The 14573-nt window shown below is 33.4% G+C and overlaps 1 protein-coding gene across 1 annotated transcript in view; it reads right to left on the reverse strand.

Annotated features, from left to right (window-relative positions):
• Positions 1-328: 328 nt before the first annotated feature.
• Positions 329-14573, reverse strand: part of LOC126505971 (dmX-like protein 1) — a 1144103-nt gene continuing 1129858 nt past the window's right edge. The window contains exons 4-9 of the mRNA XM_050149219.1: positions 13271-13398; positions 9314-9406; positions 8102-8193; positions 7065-7117; positions 5004-5221; positions 329-2407 (exon numbers count right to left, since the gene is read on the reverse strand). Of these exons, the coding sequence (XP_050005176.1) occupies positions 2183-2407; positions 5004-5221; positions 7065-7117; positions 8102-8193; positions 9314-9406; positions 13271-13398 (809 nt within the window). The 3' untranslated portion in view covers positions 329-2182. The remainder of the gene's footprint in view (positions 2408-5003; positions 5222-7064; positions 7118-8101; positions 8194-9313; positions 9407-13270; positions 13399-14573) is intronic.

Raw genomic sequence — 14573 nt, forward strand, 5'->3', positions numbered from 1 at the left:
CCATGTCCGTTTGTACACGGCCATGTCCCACCATGATGATAATGGACGGAACCTCTGAACAGTCAGCGAGTCACCACAATTAAGTGCTTTCTTTGGAAGAGTTGCGATGTTCATGGTGTCTCTTTGCAGAAATAGAAACCCCAAGTCACCATTGTTAATGATTACCCATTAAATAAAAAAAAAAAAAATTGCAGAAAAGAATGAGAAGGTATTTAAGGAAATTCTCTCTACAACTGGCACAAATATAGAAATTCTGAATTTAAAAATATCACATAATGTAAAATCAACTAAACTGGCAGAAATACTTAATATAAAAGCATGCAAAAAATCACTACATGATTGTTTATTTAAAATATAACTCTGGATGTAAATACATACGGGCTTACATAATATGTGGTTGTGGTTATTCATATAAACCCTCAATTAGAATGCTCAATAGTTCATACCCAAAGCCTTTTGTTTAATACACATGATAAATTTTCTTTCTGATGGAAAGTGTTTAAAGCCTTTTGGATCTTGATTTGTGAAGAGATTACTAAAACATAACTTAGCTACATCAAAGAATAATATTGTTTGCAATGTTGTCACAGATTTCTCCATGGCAAAATAGTCATGTATTGTTATTGCACAATTTATAGGTACAGGTTACTATGTGCATATAAACTCTCTATAATGACAGTGTTCTCACTGTAACTTGCTTACTATACTTAAAATTATGAAATACAATTTACAAAACCTGTAACAATATACTTTTATAATAAAAGTATCCTGAGGATATTACAAAATTCATTTACCAGCCCTTCATTTCTTTGCTTTGACTTTTTAATTCCTAATAGTTTTCCATATTTCCTTACATAAAAAAATGGTCATTTACAGTTCTAACTAAAAATAAATTTAAGCTAAGTAGTATACAACTGTCCCTTAAAACTTATCCCCATCTACTTACTGCCAATCTCACTGGCTAAAAATCAAGTATTTATCAAGTTTTTGTAATTCTGAATCAGAAAAGATATAGCATGAAACAGACAGAAATAGGGTTATCATAGTTATAAGCATTGTAAAATTTATATATTTTGGTCAAATTTTATAATAAAATAATGTATTTTGGCAAAAATAATAAAATATAAGGTTTATTTCCTATCAATGGTAGATCTGCGGGACACTGTACATTTGTAAATACTATTTAATTTGACTGCTTTCACAGTGTTTCTAAAAACACTGCTATACATTTTCAGAATTTTGAGACTAAATTCATCTAAGAAGAAAGAAAACTGAAATTTTAAGTAAAATATCTGATCATCAAAATGATGACAAATTCATAAATGTAAATGTCTGTGTGCCACATAACATCTTTATTGCCTACTAAGACTTATTTAACACTTTTAAAATAGTAATCTTGGAATTCTTCTTAAAAATGACTTTGAAAATTAAAGTGATAATTAAAAAAACTTTATATAAGAAAATCACAAGAAAGGTTTTATACTTGTGGCAGTAGGTGTTATGGCACAAAACACATGAAAAGACTTGTAGCTTCTGTTTGTGTATATACAATATCAAGTAAGATATATATACATATATACACATATGCACAGATATATACATACAATTAAATACATTTACACACACACATCTGGGGCTATAGAAGGGAACGAGGAAAACTCTAATGAACTCCTTGGCTCTTTTACACTGTAAGTCCCAATAGCAGTTTTAATGGAGATATCTTACCTATATATAAACTTCTCACTATTAACAAGAAAAGAATTATGATGTCTGTGTGATAAAGCAGTGAGAGTGTGGTCAATAAGTGATGAGTATTATCTCGGCACCTGTCTTAAAGAGTTTTACTATCAATAGAATTTGTGAAGGGGGTCTGCAGAAGGGTGTGTAACAACGAGAAAACAAAGTTCCTTTAACCCAATGACATATTTACTAAAATATACTATAAATAAGTATGAATACAGCATTATTTATACATTCTAACATTCTATGTTAGGCAATAGGATCTAACTCTGACTCACTTGTTAACTTTTAAGGCATCAGTGCATCAAGGGCAAAGCTCCATAAAATAAATATGAGGACAGAAAGCATTAGCCTATCCTTGGTAAAGGGGATTACTGCGAAATGCATCTGTTGGCTACTTTCACAAAGCAGATAATAAATCATACACCCTCTTGTGAAGATGTTACAGCATCAATTTTACATCATTTTTTAACACCTCATTTAAAGGGCTAAACTGATCCGGCAGTATCCTCATTTTCATTGTTCCATCAGCTCCACAAGAGAAAATGTGATTTGCAGGTCCTGTCTCAATTTGCATGACTCCAGTTCCAATATTCCTAAAAATAGACTGTCGAGCATGTTCATTGATGAAAGTACGGAGAAGACTAAAGGTAGAAAGACTCCAAATCTGAAAGATATGAAGGACGAAATGAAAACTGGGGCTGGTGATTGACTCAAGAATCCAAAAGAAAATGTAAGCCTGCCTTCTTGTGCAGGTAAGACATTTCTACAAGGACGGAGAGTATTTGTATATGCTATGATCACAGCTTCCTAAGTCTCTATAGGCTGTATACAATTATCAACTGCTTTTATTATTATTCAAAGTCCATCCTGGAAGGGCACAAATTATTAACAATTCACTGAAGATTAGACAACCTGAGTACAAAGAACAGAAACTTTCGTCAGTGACTAGAAAGGTTTTGCTGTGTAGCTACTATGGGGTATTACTTCTTTATAATACTGAATACTCAGAGATCAGAAAAGATGCAAGGATGAAAGTAAACTAACATCTATGGCTCTCTACCCTGGTAAAGCTTAGACAAACTCAATTACTAAAATTCTAAAATACTAAATTCTAAAAGTTTCTATTGTAAGCCCCATCAAGACAAATGTGACTGCTTTAAATCAAATGCCAAATGGCTTCTCTTATTAATGACTTGTGTGGAAAGGCTTTCAGGATATATTTTTCTGGTTTGGAGATATCAACTTACTTTTTAATTTTTTATATCTCTTAGGAAAACATCTGAAAAAAAAAAACCCCTCACCAATCCACATTACCTTTACATGAATTTGTTAGATTATACATCTTAAAACACATTGTATCTTTAAAACTTTATCTTTATTTGATGTATATGGGTGACTTACTGCATGTGTATGTGAAATGAGATGTGTGCTTGATGCCTAGGGGGCCAGAAGTTACAAGTGATTGAGAGCTACAAGTGGGTGCTGAGAAACATGGATCCTCTGCAAGAGCAACCTGTGCCTTTTGATCACTGAGCCATTTCTCCAGCCTAGACTATATGTTTTTCAAATATCTTAAAATATAAACTGCAGAATCAGAGAAGAATCTAAAAATAGGTGATCTAAATCAAAGTCTGCCCTACTCTAAAGTCTGTTTGAGGTACACTATGCAGGCACAGGGAAAAAGAAGATAATGCACTCACTAGCTGTGTTACAGCAGGACCACTACATTAGCTGGGACCAACATGGCCAACCCAGATGACAGTTAACTCTGCTTTACTACAATGAGATTTCCAGACCAACAGTGGGCAAAATGGCTTGCTTCCATCACGTATCTGATATCACAACACATCAAAAAAAAAAACCTCCTTAAATACAGAAAAGGGGGGAGAAAACCCTATTCTGGGAAAATCCAGACCCATTCCTGGATTTCCCTGCAGATCACCTCCTGAACAATTCTTTTCCTCCATTAGTTTTCCTCATTATTGAAATTACCCAAAATCCTAGCCATGTGACACTATTTCTTGAGCGTGTACTTTATTACAAAACTTTTTCTCGGTTCTGTGCTTTGTCTTGTCTCTTATTCTTTCTCTGGAGGTGCTAAGCATCTGGATGCAACAGATGGAGGTCTAAATTTGTTCTTTCTGAAACAATGACAACCTTTACCAGCAGCCACAGGTTGAAATAAAAAAGTGGCTTCAACTCAGAGAAGAATAATTCTGCTGGGATTTATTATTTTTAAAAAAAAGTACTTTGGGACCGAGGAGATGACTCATTGATTAAAAGCACTGGCCACTCCTCCAGAGAACATGAGTTTGATTTCTAACACCCATATGATGGTTCACTCTAGTTCCAGGGGACTCAATACTCTCTGATGGGAGCAACAAGCAAGTTATGTGGTGCACTGGCATATGGGCAGACAAAACATCCATTAAACACAAATAACAACATTTCCAAATCCTGCAGTTCTGGGTTTTTTTTGGTGGTGGGAGGAGGGAGAGTTAAGGGGGAAGAAAACAGCCTATCAGTTCTAAGAGAAGTTCATCCTATTTAGCACTAAGTATGCTCACATTCATGTAATGGATTCTAAAAATCAGGTCCTTCAAATCTAGGCTTGCTGACCATTCAACATCCTGAAGACCAATTGAAACTGGCATACCTCTTTGCAATGGGCCCACAGAATCTTCCTCAAAATCAACAGGTATTTCTTAACATAGAACTTCACAGCTGAGTATTTTTAAGGTGGAATCTTGCAATATACATTTTAATAAGTTGTTCAACATTTTTAAATAAGCTGCTTAATAATGCTTTAAACAACTTTAAAATTTAAATACAATAGATTTTGGTTATCTATGAACAGGGCTTATCTAGGTACATTCTTGAACCAGAATTATGGAATCTGAGTTGTTGAATATTATTATTATATATGAAAAAAGAGGAGCAATGTGGGTTATAGTTAACTTAGAAATTTAATTTAGTAAATACATCACCAGAAGAAGAGTTAAAACCAATTCTAATGTCTAAAATATACTAAGATTCACAGAAAATTTGTTTAAGAATTAATTAAGCATTTTTTTAAAACAAGTAAAAAAGTAAAACTTCAAGTTAAAAATAATTCTATTTATCAAAGGGTTTATTAAATAGTAATTAGCACTGCTGACTATAACAGAACTAATATGACTAGTATTTAAGTAAATTACTACAATATGATTAAAGACCTAAGTTTGTAAATTTTTTTCCAATTATTGATACCATGTTTTTACCTTTATATTGCCTTCTGCAGATCCTGTAACAAAGTATTCTTCAGTTGGATCAATAGCAATGGCTTTAACAGGGGAATCATGGCTCTGAAAAAGCTGCCTCTGTTGCCGTTGTCGAAGGTCAAATACACATGTGAAACCTTTTCTGCCACCCGATATTAGCAGCTGATGTTTGGGAGCATATGCTAAGACTGTGGCTCCACTATCATGGCAGGTAAAAGCTGAAGGTTAAAAAAAAAAAAAGATTAAAACCACTTAGTAATAAAAGACCACAAGGTGGTCAAGATTGAATAAATTAAATGAATAAATAAATATTGGCTAAAGATTGCTGTCCCGCCCAAGGCAATTTAAAAACCAAATGCAATATAAGAAATAATTTGAGATACTAGGCATAAGACAACGAAGCATGGTCCTGGAGAAAAGGAAATATGGGTAGCCATAGTATTGTTCCAGCAAACCACCTACAGTTTTGTGGTCAGAACATAAGAAAAGGAAATTCAAGTTGAACTGGACTCAATACTAGCAAACGGTTGAATAGAATCTATTACTAAGTGTAATAATCTATAAACACTTATAAATATTATAAATAAAGCTGCTAAGAAAATTCCTGTTTAAGTCTTTTTGTAGCTTTCATATACTGAAAACAGTACATACAGATGGATCACGCTCAGTCCATGTTTAACGTTATTAAAACTAAGTTTTTGGGGGCTTGGATGGTTCAGCGGTTAAGAGCACTGGCTGTTCTTCCAGAGGTTCAATTCCCAGCAACTACATGATGGCTCACAACCATCTCTAGAGGGAGCTAATGCCCCCTCCTGGCATAAATGCATAATGCAGATAGTGCACTCATAATCATATACATTAAAAAATAATCTTAAAAAACCTAAGTTGTTTTCAAAGTGGTTGTAGCATTTTCTGCTTCTGTCAGCAGTTGCAGTTTCTATACACCGTAACCAACACCTTGAGTCTTTAATTTTGGTCATGTTGGTGTAAATGATAGCTTGCAGCACACTGAATGTGCATTTCCTGATTATCTTGATTTTATGTTTACTTGCCATTTGAATAGTGAGAATGGGATTGTCTAAAAGTCCTTGGAAACATCGTCATTTTGTTTTTAAAAACTGTTTTTTTTTTTTTAGCATTATATGTAAGAATTCATCACCAGACCCAAGCCATGTAGATTTTTTTCCGTTTTCTTCTAGAAGTCTGCATTTTACATGAAGCTTTACAACCCATGCTGAGTTAAATTTTGTGAAAAGTGAAATCTGTGTCAAAGATATGTTAAATTTTGTGAAAAGTGAAATCTCTGTCAAAGATATTTTTGGTTGTTGTTCTATGTCACTATTCAATTGTTTTAGTACTTTATTTAAAAAAACCTTATTTTTCTCCATTGAATTCTTTTGTACATCTATCTGATAAAGTCTATGATATATAAAGTCGCCTATGAGGCTCTCTAGTCTCTCCAATGCTCTTGGTAACTTTTTAAAAGCCACTGTCATGATGTTTGATTATTGCAGCTTTACATTAATTTCTGATTATGTAGGGTGCGTCCACTGAATGTTTTTCTTCAGTATTTTGTTGGTTATTTGCTATTTTCTTATACACTTTAGAATCTGTTTACTGATATGAATAAAAGTTTGACTATATTTCTTCATTAGAATTGTGTTACATCTATAAAGTTAGGAGGAACTGGTATTTTGAACAAAATTAAGTTTTCAAAGCTCTAAATGTAAGTCATTTTCTATATTAATTTAGAGCTTTGAGTTTTTAAATTATATTTGTCCCCTTCTACATATATGTCCTGTGTATATTTTGTCTGACAAATGTCTCAGTAGTTATTTCAGGTGTTATTATGAGAAGACCTTTTAAATTTCAAATTATAGATATTCATTTAGTGCAGAGGACCAACTGGTTTTAGTGTACTGACCTGACACCTTGATGTATTTACCATATTAGCACTAGGTGCTGAGGGTCACACCTAGGAGTGCGCGTATGGTAGACAAACACTCTCCAAATGAACCATATCCCCAGTCCAAGATGTGAAAAGTTGTCTTCAAAACTTACCATGGACTAAACTATTGGCAGGTGCTACTAGAGTATCCCACAGACATATGTTTCTGAGAGGAGAAAAAAAAGGGATTTCTTTTTAACCGACAAAAATTAATAGAATAAAAAATAAGCCAAATATTAAACACTTGAACTTTGTTCAAAAGGTTTATATGTATATATATATATATATATATGTTGTCACACTCAATTTAAAAGCTGTTAACTTACAAAACTGAGTTAAATTTTGATTAGCACATACCTATAAATAATAGTAACTGAAGGCTGACTATAGAAATTGCTTGTGTATTTACTAATTTTTTAATCTACCTGTACCTAACATAGACAATGCTCGTTATTAGGTGGAATCTACTGAACACGGCCAGTCACAGATGAAGCTAGTTTTCAGTGTAGTGTGAAGCTCACATCTGAGTTTCAGAAGCTCAGCAAACTCAGTGTGTCTGGATGGGCTGCATGAGTATATGGAGGGAGAAGACAGAGATGTTCTTATGAACTATAAAGTTGTTCTGAGATTCCTATTTTCTTTTTTCTTTTCCTTTTTGGTTTTTTGAGACAGGGTTTCTCTGTATAGCTTTGGAGCCTGTCCTGGAACTTGCTCTGTAGACCAGGCTGGCTGCAAACTCACAGAGACTGGCCTAGTTTCCTATTTTCTTGTTGTGAAAATGATAATACCTACCTAGTAAGGCCATGACGAAGACTAACCAAGTTAACTAAATAATATGGCCAATAAATAATTGTACCTTTTTCAGCTTCAAGTTTTCTGAATATATAGAAAATACAAAGAAATGTTCATTTTACAAACAACCAAATCCCTTCTCCTAAAGTATCAATATGAGAATATTAAAAATAAGAAAGAATGATTTTCTGTAAGTGGTACTAGAATTTGCCTAGATTTATGCCACTAAGAATGATTTAAATAAGAAATTTTTATGATGAAAATTCTTAGGTCATAATTACTGAGACAAATAAATACACAACAACAAAACAATTTAGTTATCCACACACAACATTTCTGTTTCAGCTCCATCTCTTACCTATTGTCAGTTGAAAGACCAGCTGTAGCTATCAGAGAGGAGGAACTAACGAAGACAAAATCATTGGCTGTTTTGTTATGACACTGCCAAGCCTGGAATGGTTATAAACAATAAATGTTACTGTTGCTAGTAAAATTTCCATAATCAAGTAGATGCATAACTAAAATGTGACCATGCACTTTATGTCTTTAAAAAATAATTTCTATTCTTTTAATCTTCTGAACTTTAAAAAGATTAGAGAATACAATAACTCTCACGATAATTCTCCCCATCTCCTTCTGTAAAAAATACAAACAGTTCATGAACAGTCTTTTTCACTTTAAGAAGAAAACACACAGGTTAAACTTCAAATAGTTACTTAGGTCTAGGTGGTGGGGAAAAAAAAGAACAAAACTGTCTTACAAGAAGACAGATACAAGGATTTAAGATTACGTTAGATGTAAATATCTTTGCTAAAATGATATTAATTGTTCGGAAACATTCAAACTTTTAAATAAAAGTAACTGTTCAAAAGTAATAAAAAGTTACTGTCAAAAATAAGAAAGCTCAGAGAACTTCTGAAAATTCAATCAAACTTATTATGATCATTTCACCAATTAAAAAAAGAAAAGCAGTCGTCTCTCCAAAAGGTCAACTTGCACAGTTCACACTGTAGCCTAATAAAATGATGAGGCAAAGAACAAACTAAGTCTTTTTCAAGAAGTCCTAGCAATGCTCCCTTGTGTTTATTTAGATCAATATTGAACTCAAACATTTAACCTCAGGTGAATTACCAGAATTATAATCTATAACCTTAATCTTTTTCTATGTTTTGCTTATGATGAGTTCTGTAAAGGAAATCAATGAAATATTTTTATTCTCTGAATTCTGCACAGGCTTTAACAGATGAAAACAACAGGATCAGCAGCAGGATGCCCTTTCTACTTTGCTCATTAATAAGAGCTAAATACAGGAAAACAATCTGATATTCTGTTGGTCTGCCAGTCACCTGAGGCTGGGTCTCTGGAGAAACGGTGCTGGGCATGCCAACTTCCTCAATTTCACTCAGTTATTTTTATACACAACAGGAGTAGTCTGTTGTAATATGTGACGAGTAGATAAGACTAGACATATTTTATTTATTAATTGTAATATTACTTGCTCAAGCACAGCTTTGATTTTTAAACATAAAGTCCATGTTTTATATATATATATAAGGAATATTTAACTTACCAGATATGGCTTAGGTATGCTCCCAGTAATTGGACAACATTTCCAGTTTGTTTGGTACAAACTTAAATATCCATCAGCATCAACAATTCCAAACTTTAAAAAAGAAATTAAATGATTAGTGTAAATAAAAGGCACACATTTACTCTTTATACCCAGTGTGACACATTATCTCTATGTTTAACATTGGATTGACCAACTGTTATCTTTTAATTTCACTTAAGCTTCAATCTAGTTTTGAGCTATATTTAGATATCACTTTAAGAAAACTTCCAGTGTATGTAGAAAGAAGCAAACATCAGACACTTGGTTAGTTAAACTTAGACCTCCACATGTTGAGTCATGATATGTGCTTGGCTTCCTCCCACAAAAATAAAGTTCAAAAAAATGTTAAGAAGTTGAAAGATGAAGGCAAAACAAAATTTTAAGGAAAATAATTTGAACTCAATACTCATTTATTCTTACATTAATTAATAAATACTAAGTACTATCAAAATGTAAAATATTTACCAAGTTTTAATAGTTATTTTTTCAATTTTCAGTGATGATTACTGAACATATTAGAGATTTTTGTAAACTTCATATCGCTTATTTACTTCTCTAATGTTTTTTGAGAATTCTGATAGAGCTATTATTAAGTATATTAGCCTACGGCTTTTATATTTGCTATAGATACTTTCCCCACTATCTAATCCTCTTTTCTAGTTTTATGTTTTCTGGAGTAGAGCTAGGTTTGTTCTTCAGCTGGAATAAACATGAATATATACTCAAATAGTGTTAATGAGACACCAAATCTGAAATATAGTCTGGCTGGGCATCAACTTATTTCTCATTCTTTATCTAGCAGAATTCTATGGAAATAGTTCTACTAGTTACAATTTTTTCCCTTTTAATTGGAATTGTTGAGTAAGGTGCACTAATAATTCAAAAGGGAAGGTGGGCAAGCAAGCATTTACAACCCCATTCCTTTCACATTTATAGATTCTTTCTTTATACTTGAAGCAAAGAAAAAAAAATAACCAGGATATGTGCATGTACATTTATCAATATATCTTAGGCAGTCTATTTTGACTATAAAATTATATTCTTTGCATTAAAGAAATATTTTTAATCCTTCAAATACCACTTGCCTCTACTGTTTTGCTTTTGCTAAGGTACTTTCTAGGAGATATTTTCTTAGTTGGTACTTCCTAAACATACAATCACACTTTTAAACTACTTATGTTCACTGCCCCATTTTTGAGAATTAAAATTTTAATTTATAAAAACTATTTCCTGTTCTATGCTATGTCATACTATCCTGTTTTTTTAATATTACTCTTAAGAGTTCCTCATAGCACTTATTAGTCTTATTTTAGTTTTACTGAGATCTTCAGTCTTTTGACTGCCCAATTCTATCTGCAATTCACAATCAAATTGATCACCATAACTGGGACAGATTGAGTCTTCTCTACCACTTACTCAGGATACTTCCTAAATAAAGGAGAAAACATGTTTTGGTGTTGTGCTATTTGGTTACATCATGGGTAAAGTAGGAACACGAAGCTGAGGGGTTTATCAAGACACTTGGTAGGCAAAGAACTAAAGCTTTTGTACTTTAAAACAGACGATATGAAGGACTGTAGCAGTGTTAATGTTGAAATATAAGTCAGACTACGAAATCAAATTGTAGAAAGATTTGAGTGTTATACTGATAAATCTGGGAAGAGGTACCTTGAAGGGTTTCTCAAAAACAAACAAACAAACAAAAGATACTACTTATTCTGTAGGTATTTAATTATGTTGTTCATAATATCACTTTATTTTGGGAAGACAATATATCAAAGGAACTATGGACTGACATGCATAGACTAGAAGCAACGGCACACCGCCAATGAAAATGGAAAACATAATAAATACTGAAAGGGAATACAACTGACAGCCCAAGTCAAATATTCTTATTGCAAATGTTTATACCAGAAAAGTGTGAGATTTTGAAGATATTTTGATGTGCGAATCCCCTCTGTATGCTGTGAATACGATCGGTTAATTAATAAACAGGCTTGGCCCGTTAGCGTAGAGTAGAGTTAGGTGGGGAAAACTAAAATGAATGCTGGGAGAAAGGAGGCAGAATCAGAGAGGCCCTGTATCCCTGCCCGAGACAGACGCTGGAACTTTACTACCAGGTAAGCCACAGCCTCATGGTGATACACAGATTAATAAAAATGGGTTAAATTAATACGTAAGAGTTAGCCAATAAGAAGCTAGAGCTAATGGACCAAGCAGTGATTTAATTAATACAGTTTCTGTGTGGTTATTTCAGGGCTGAGCAGCCGGTACCAAACAAGCAGCCTCCTACAACAGTATTTCTTTTAATAGTTGCACTTACTACACTAATCAAGCACTTATAATCTGAAAATGTTTGAAATCTGAACTTTGTAAGCACCATAACTGAAACTCAGGGAAAAGAAAAGGCAAGAGATACTATTATCTAAGATTGTGTAAACTTTTAGTGAAGCATGATCCAGAAGACAAAACAGTAGGCTAATTTGCCTGTTAATTCCTATAAAAATTCAGGAAAGCAATTTGAAATAAGCAGCAATGTGAGAAGTAACAGACAATACAGGGATGGTTTAGAGGTGGTTTAACAAACTTCTTTAAAAAAAAAAAACAAAACCTAAAGTATTATTTATTCATGTGTATGTGTTTATGTCTGCATATGAAGAGGACAGAAGGGGGCAGGATCCCTTGGAGCTAGAGTTATAGGCAGTTTGAGCTGCCAGATATCTTGGGTCCTCTACAAGAACAGTATGTGCTCTTAACCACTAAGCCATCTCTCAAGCCCCATGAAGGCGTAAGTCACAAACAGTGCCACACCAGTTTGGAATTATGATTAATAGGGTGGTATTTATTTAAAGAGGAAAAAACTTACAGATCACCATCCCAGATAACAGCCCTCTGCGCAACCAGGGAGTCTAGTCACCGGAGGAGCAGGAAATGAAGAGAGAGAGCGGAGGGAGGTAGCCGCTTTTTTAAAGGGAGAGAGACCACGCCCCAGTGGGCTGGTATCTCAGCAGCTATTGGTTGGAGGAGCGGAAGGACCTCCCGCAACAGCCCCATATTATTATTACATATATACATGTATAAATATATAAATGCAACCTGCTGAGTCTGTTTAATGTTGCTGTGTATATATGATTTTAGGGCTGATCATTCTGTAGTGGATAACCAACTACAAGGCTTGTCCCTAGAAGAGAAATTTTCCTACTCTCAGTAGTCATTAGTTGCCTATAGTTCTTTGTCTAGGGGCCCCATGAAATTTTCTGCTTCCTCATTAGTTTGTCTTTTGGTGTTGTCAATGTTTAAGGTACCATGTTGCTTAGCTGTCATGGGTATAGCTTTCCTGTCATTTCTAAGAGAAACCCTCTCACAGTACACCTCCTAGTATCATTTTTCTTAAATATCTTGTAATTAAAGGTTAGCCCACCATAAAGTCTTTGCCTCCTTAACTCTGCTAGATGAAAATTCTCAAAGAAAATATAATGAACAATAGAATTTGGATTCGAAAAAAAGTTCTATAAAAGCTGTGTTGGTAACTAATCCAGTTTGCTGACCTGCCATTCTAGAGCAATATTACTCAGTGTTAAAGTGCATAAAAATCACAATGCAGATGGGTTAAGCAGATGCGACACACCACAAACTGTACTTGCTGCTTGGTACGGAATCATACTATGAGTAGATTCCAGGAACTAAAGAAATGGATTTCACTAATCAAAGAAATATAAGGGAAAACATTGGCCCTAAGGGAACATTTAACTTAATTTTAGTAGTGATATATGTGCACCACAAACCTACAGGAAGAATCAAGTACACTTAAATGTTCTTTGAGAAGAGTTAAAATATTCTTTTCAAACTCTCAAGCTAGTAAATTTATGCACCATCAAGCTTTTTAAAAGAAAAGTAATTAATTTTCAATAGTACCTTATTTCCCTGATAGTTAAATCTCATTCTTGTAATTCTTGGATTGCCACCGGATCGAAAACAGGTTATTTGCTGAGAATGGCCCCATTCAAACATTCTGACACTCCCATCTTGAGCACCTGTCAGATCTGCATTATAAGATGACAAAAATTAAATATTTATTTTAAAAAGTTTTGAAAAAACTTCTTAACCCAATACTGAATTATTCATCAAAGAAGTACCTAGGAAATAAAGTCCATTTATATAAATTTACTTTGAAGGTTTATTTTATATAAAAGTCACATGATGTACTTTCATTTGACTGAGAATATGTTTTCAAACAAAACAGTAGACACATTTATATTAGATCACTATAAATTATGATTCTTCTCAAAATTATCTTAATGTCTTAAGAGTCTAAAGTGTATTTTATAATAAACATTTAATAAATTACTGAGATTAAGAATCAACCTTTATCAGCCATACTATTAATGTTAAAATTATGCATTTTTCTAAGACAAGGTCAGATTTAAATACCATAGTAAAGGAGAAATTTTAATTTTAAAATTATTTTGATGGATTTATTATCTCAAATATATGCTAATGTCTGATAATACTAATTATACTATGGAATAAATAAGTCACTATTTTTTTTTTAAATATTTATTTATTTATTATGTATACAATATTCTTTCTGTGTGTATGCCTGCAGGCCAGAAGAGGGCACCAGACCTCATTACAGATGGTTGTGAGCCACCATGTGGTTGCCGGGAATTGAACTCAGGACCTTTGGAAGAGCAGGCAATGCTCTTAACCACTGAGCCATCTCTCCAGCTCCATAAGTCACTATTTTTGAGAATGACTGAGATCATTTATATACAGCACTCAGAAATATAACAAACGGCACCCAAATTATATTAATTTTAACTGTCAAAATTAGTATAGAATAGGGATAATGAAAATCAGAATAGATAAAATGCCCAGCAAGTTGCTAATTATGCTATTAGTTAAATTTTACTAATACTTTACCAAATATTTAACAGCAATGAATTCAGGCTGTTTTAGAATATTTTGTCGTGTACTAGGCAGGGGTGTGAAGGCGGCAGCACAATGACTTGGGACTCGTTGAGGGGATGTTAACTCTTCTTTTCCTCCCAGGATAGTTGCTTAAAAACGGTTTATGTTTTCCCAATATTATCTATAGTGCCAAAAACACTAATTGGGAAACCTCTAAGCTATAATGGCTCTGGTGGATGAACAAATCTAACTACAACTCACTATAAACAGTAAGACAAAAACCAAAGTTTCAGCTCTAATAAGTAAT

Source organism: Alexandromys fortis, unplaced genomic scaffold (genome assembly GCF_014885135.2).
Source record: "Alexandromys fortis isolate MF-2015 unplaced genomic scaffold, M_Fortis_MF-2015_v1.1 scaffold_60, whole genome shotgun sequence".
Lineage (NCBI taxonomy): Eukaryota > Metazoa > Chordata > Mammalia > Rodentia > Cricetidae > Alexandromys > Alexandromys fortis.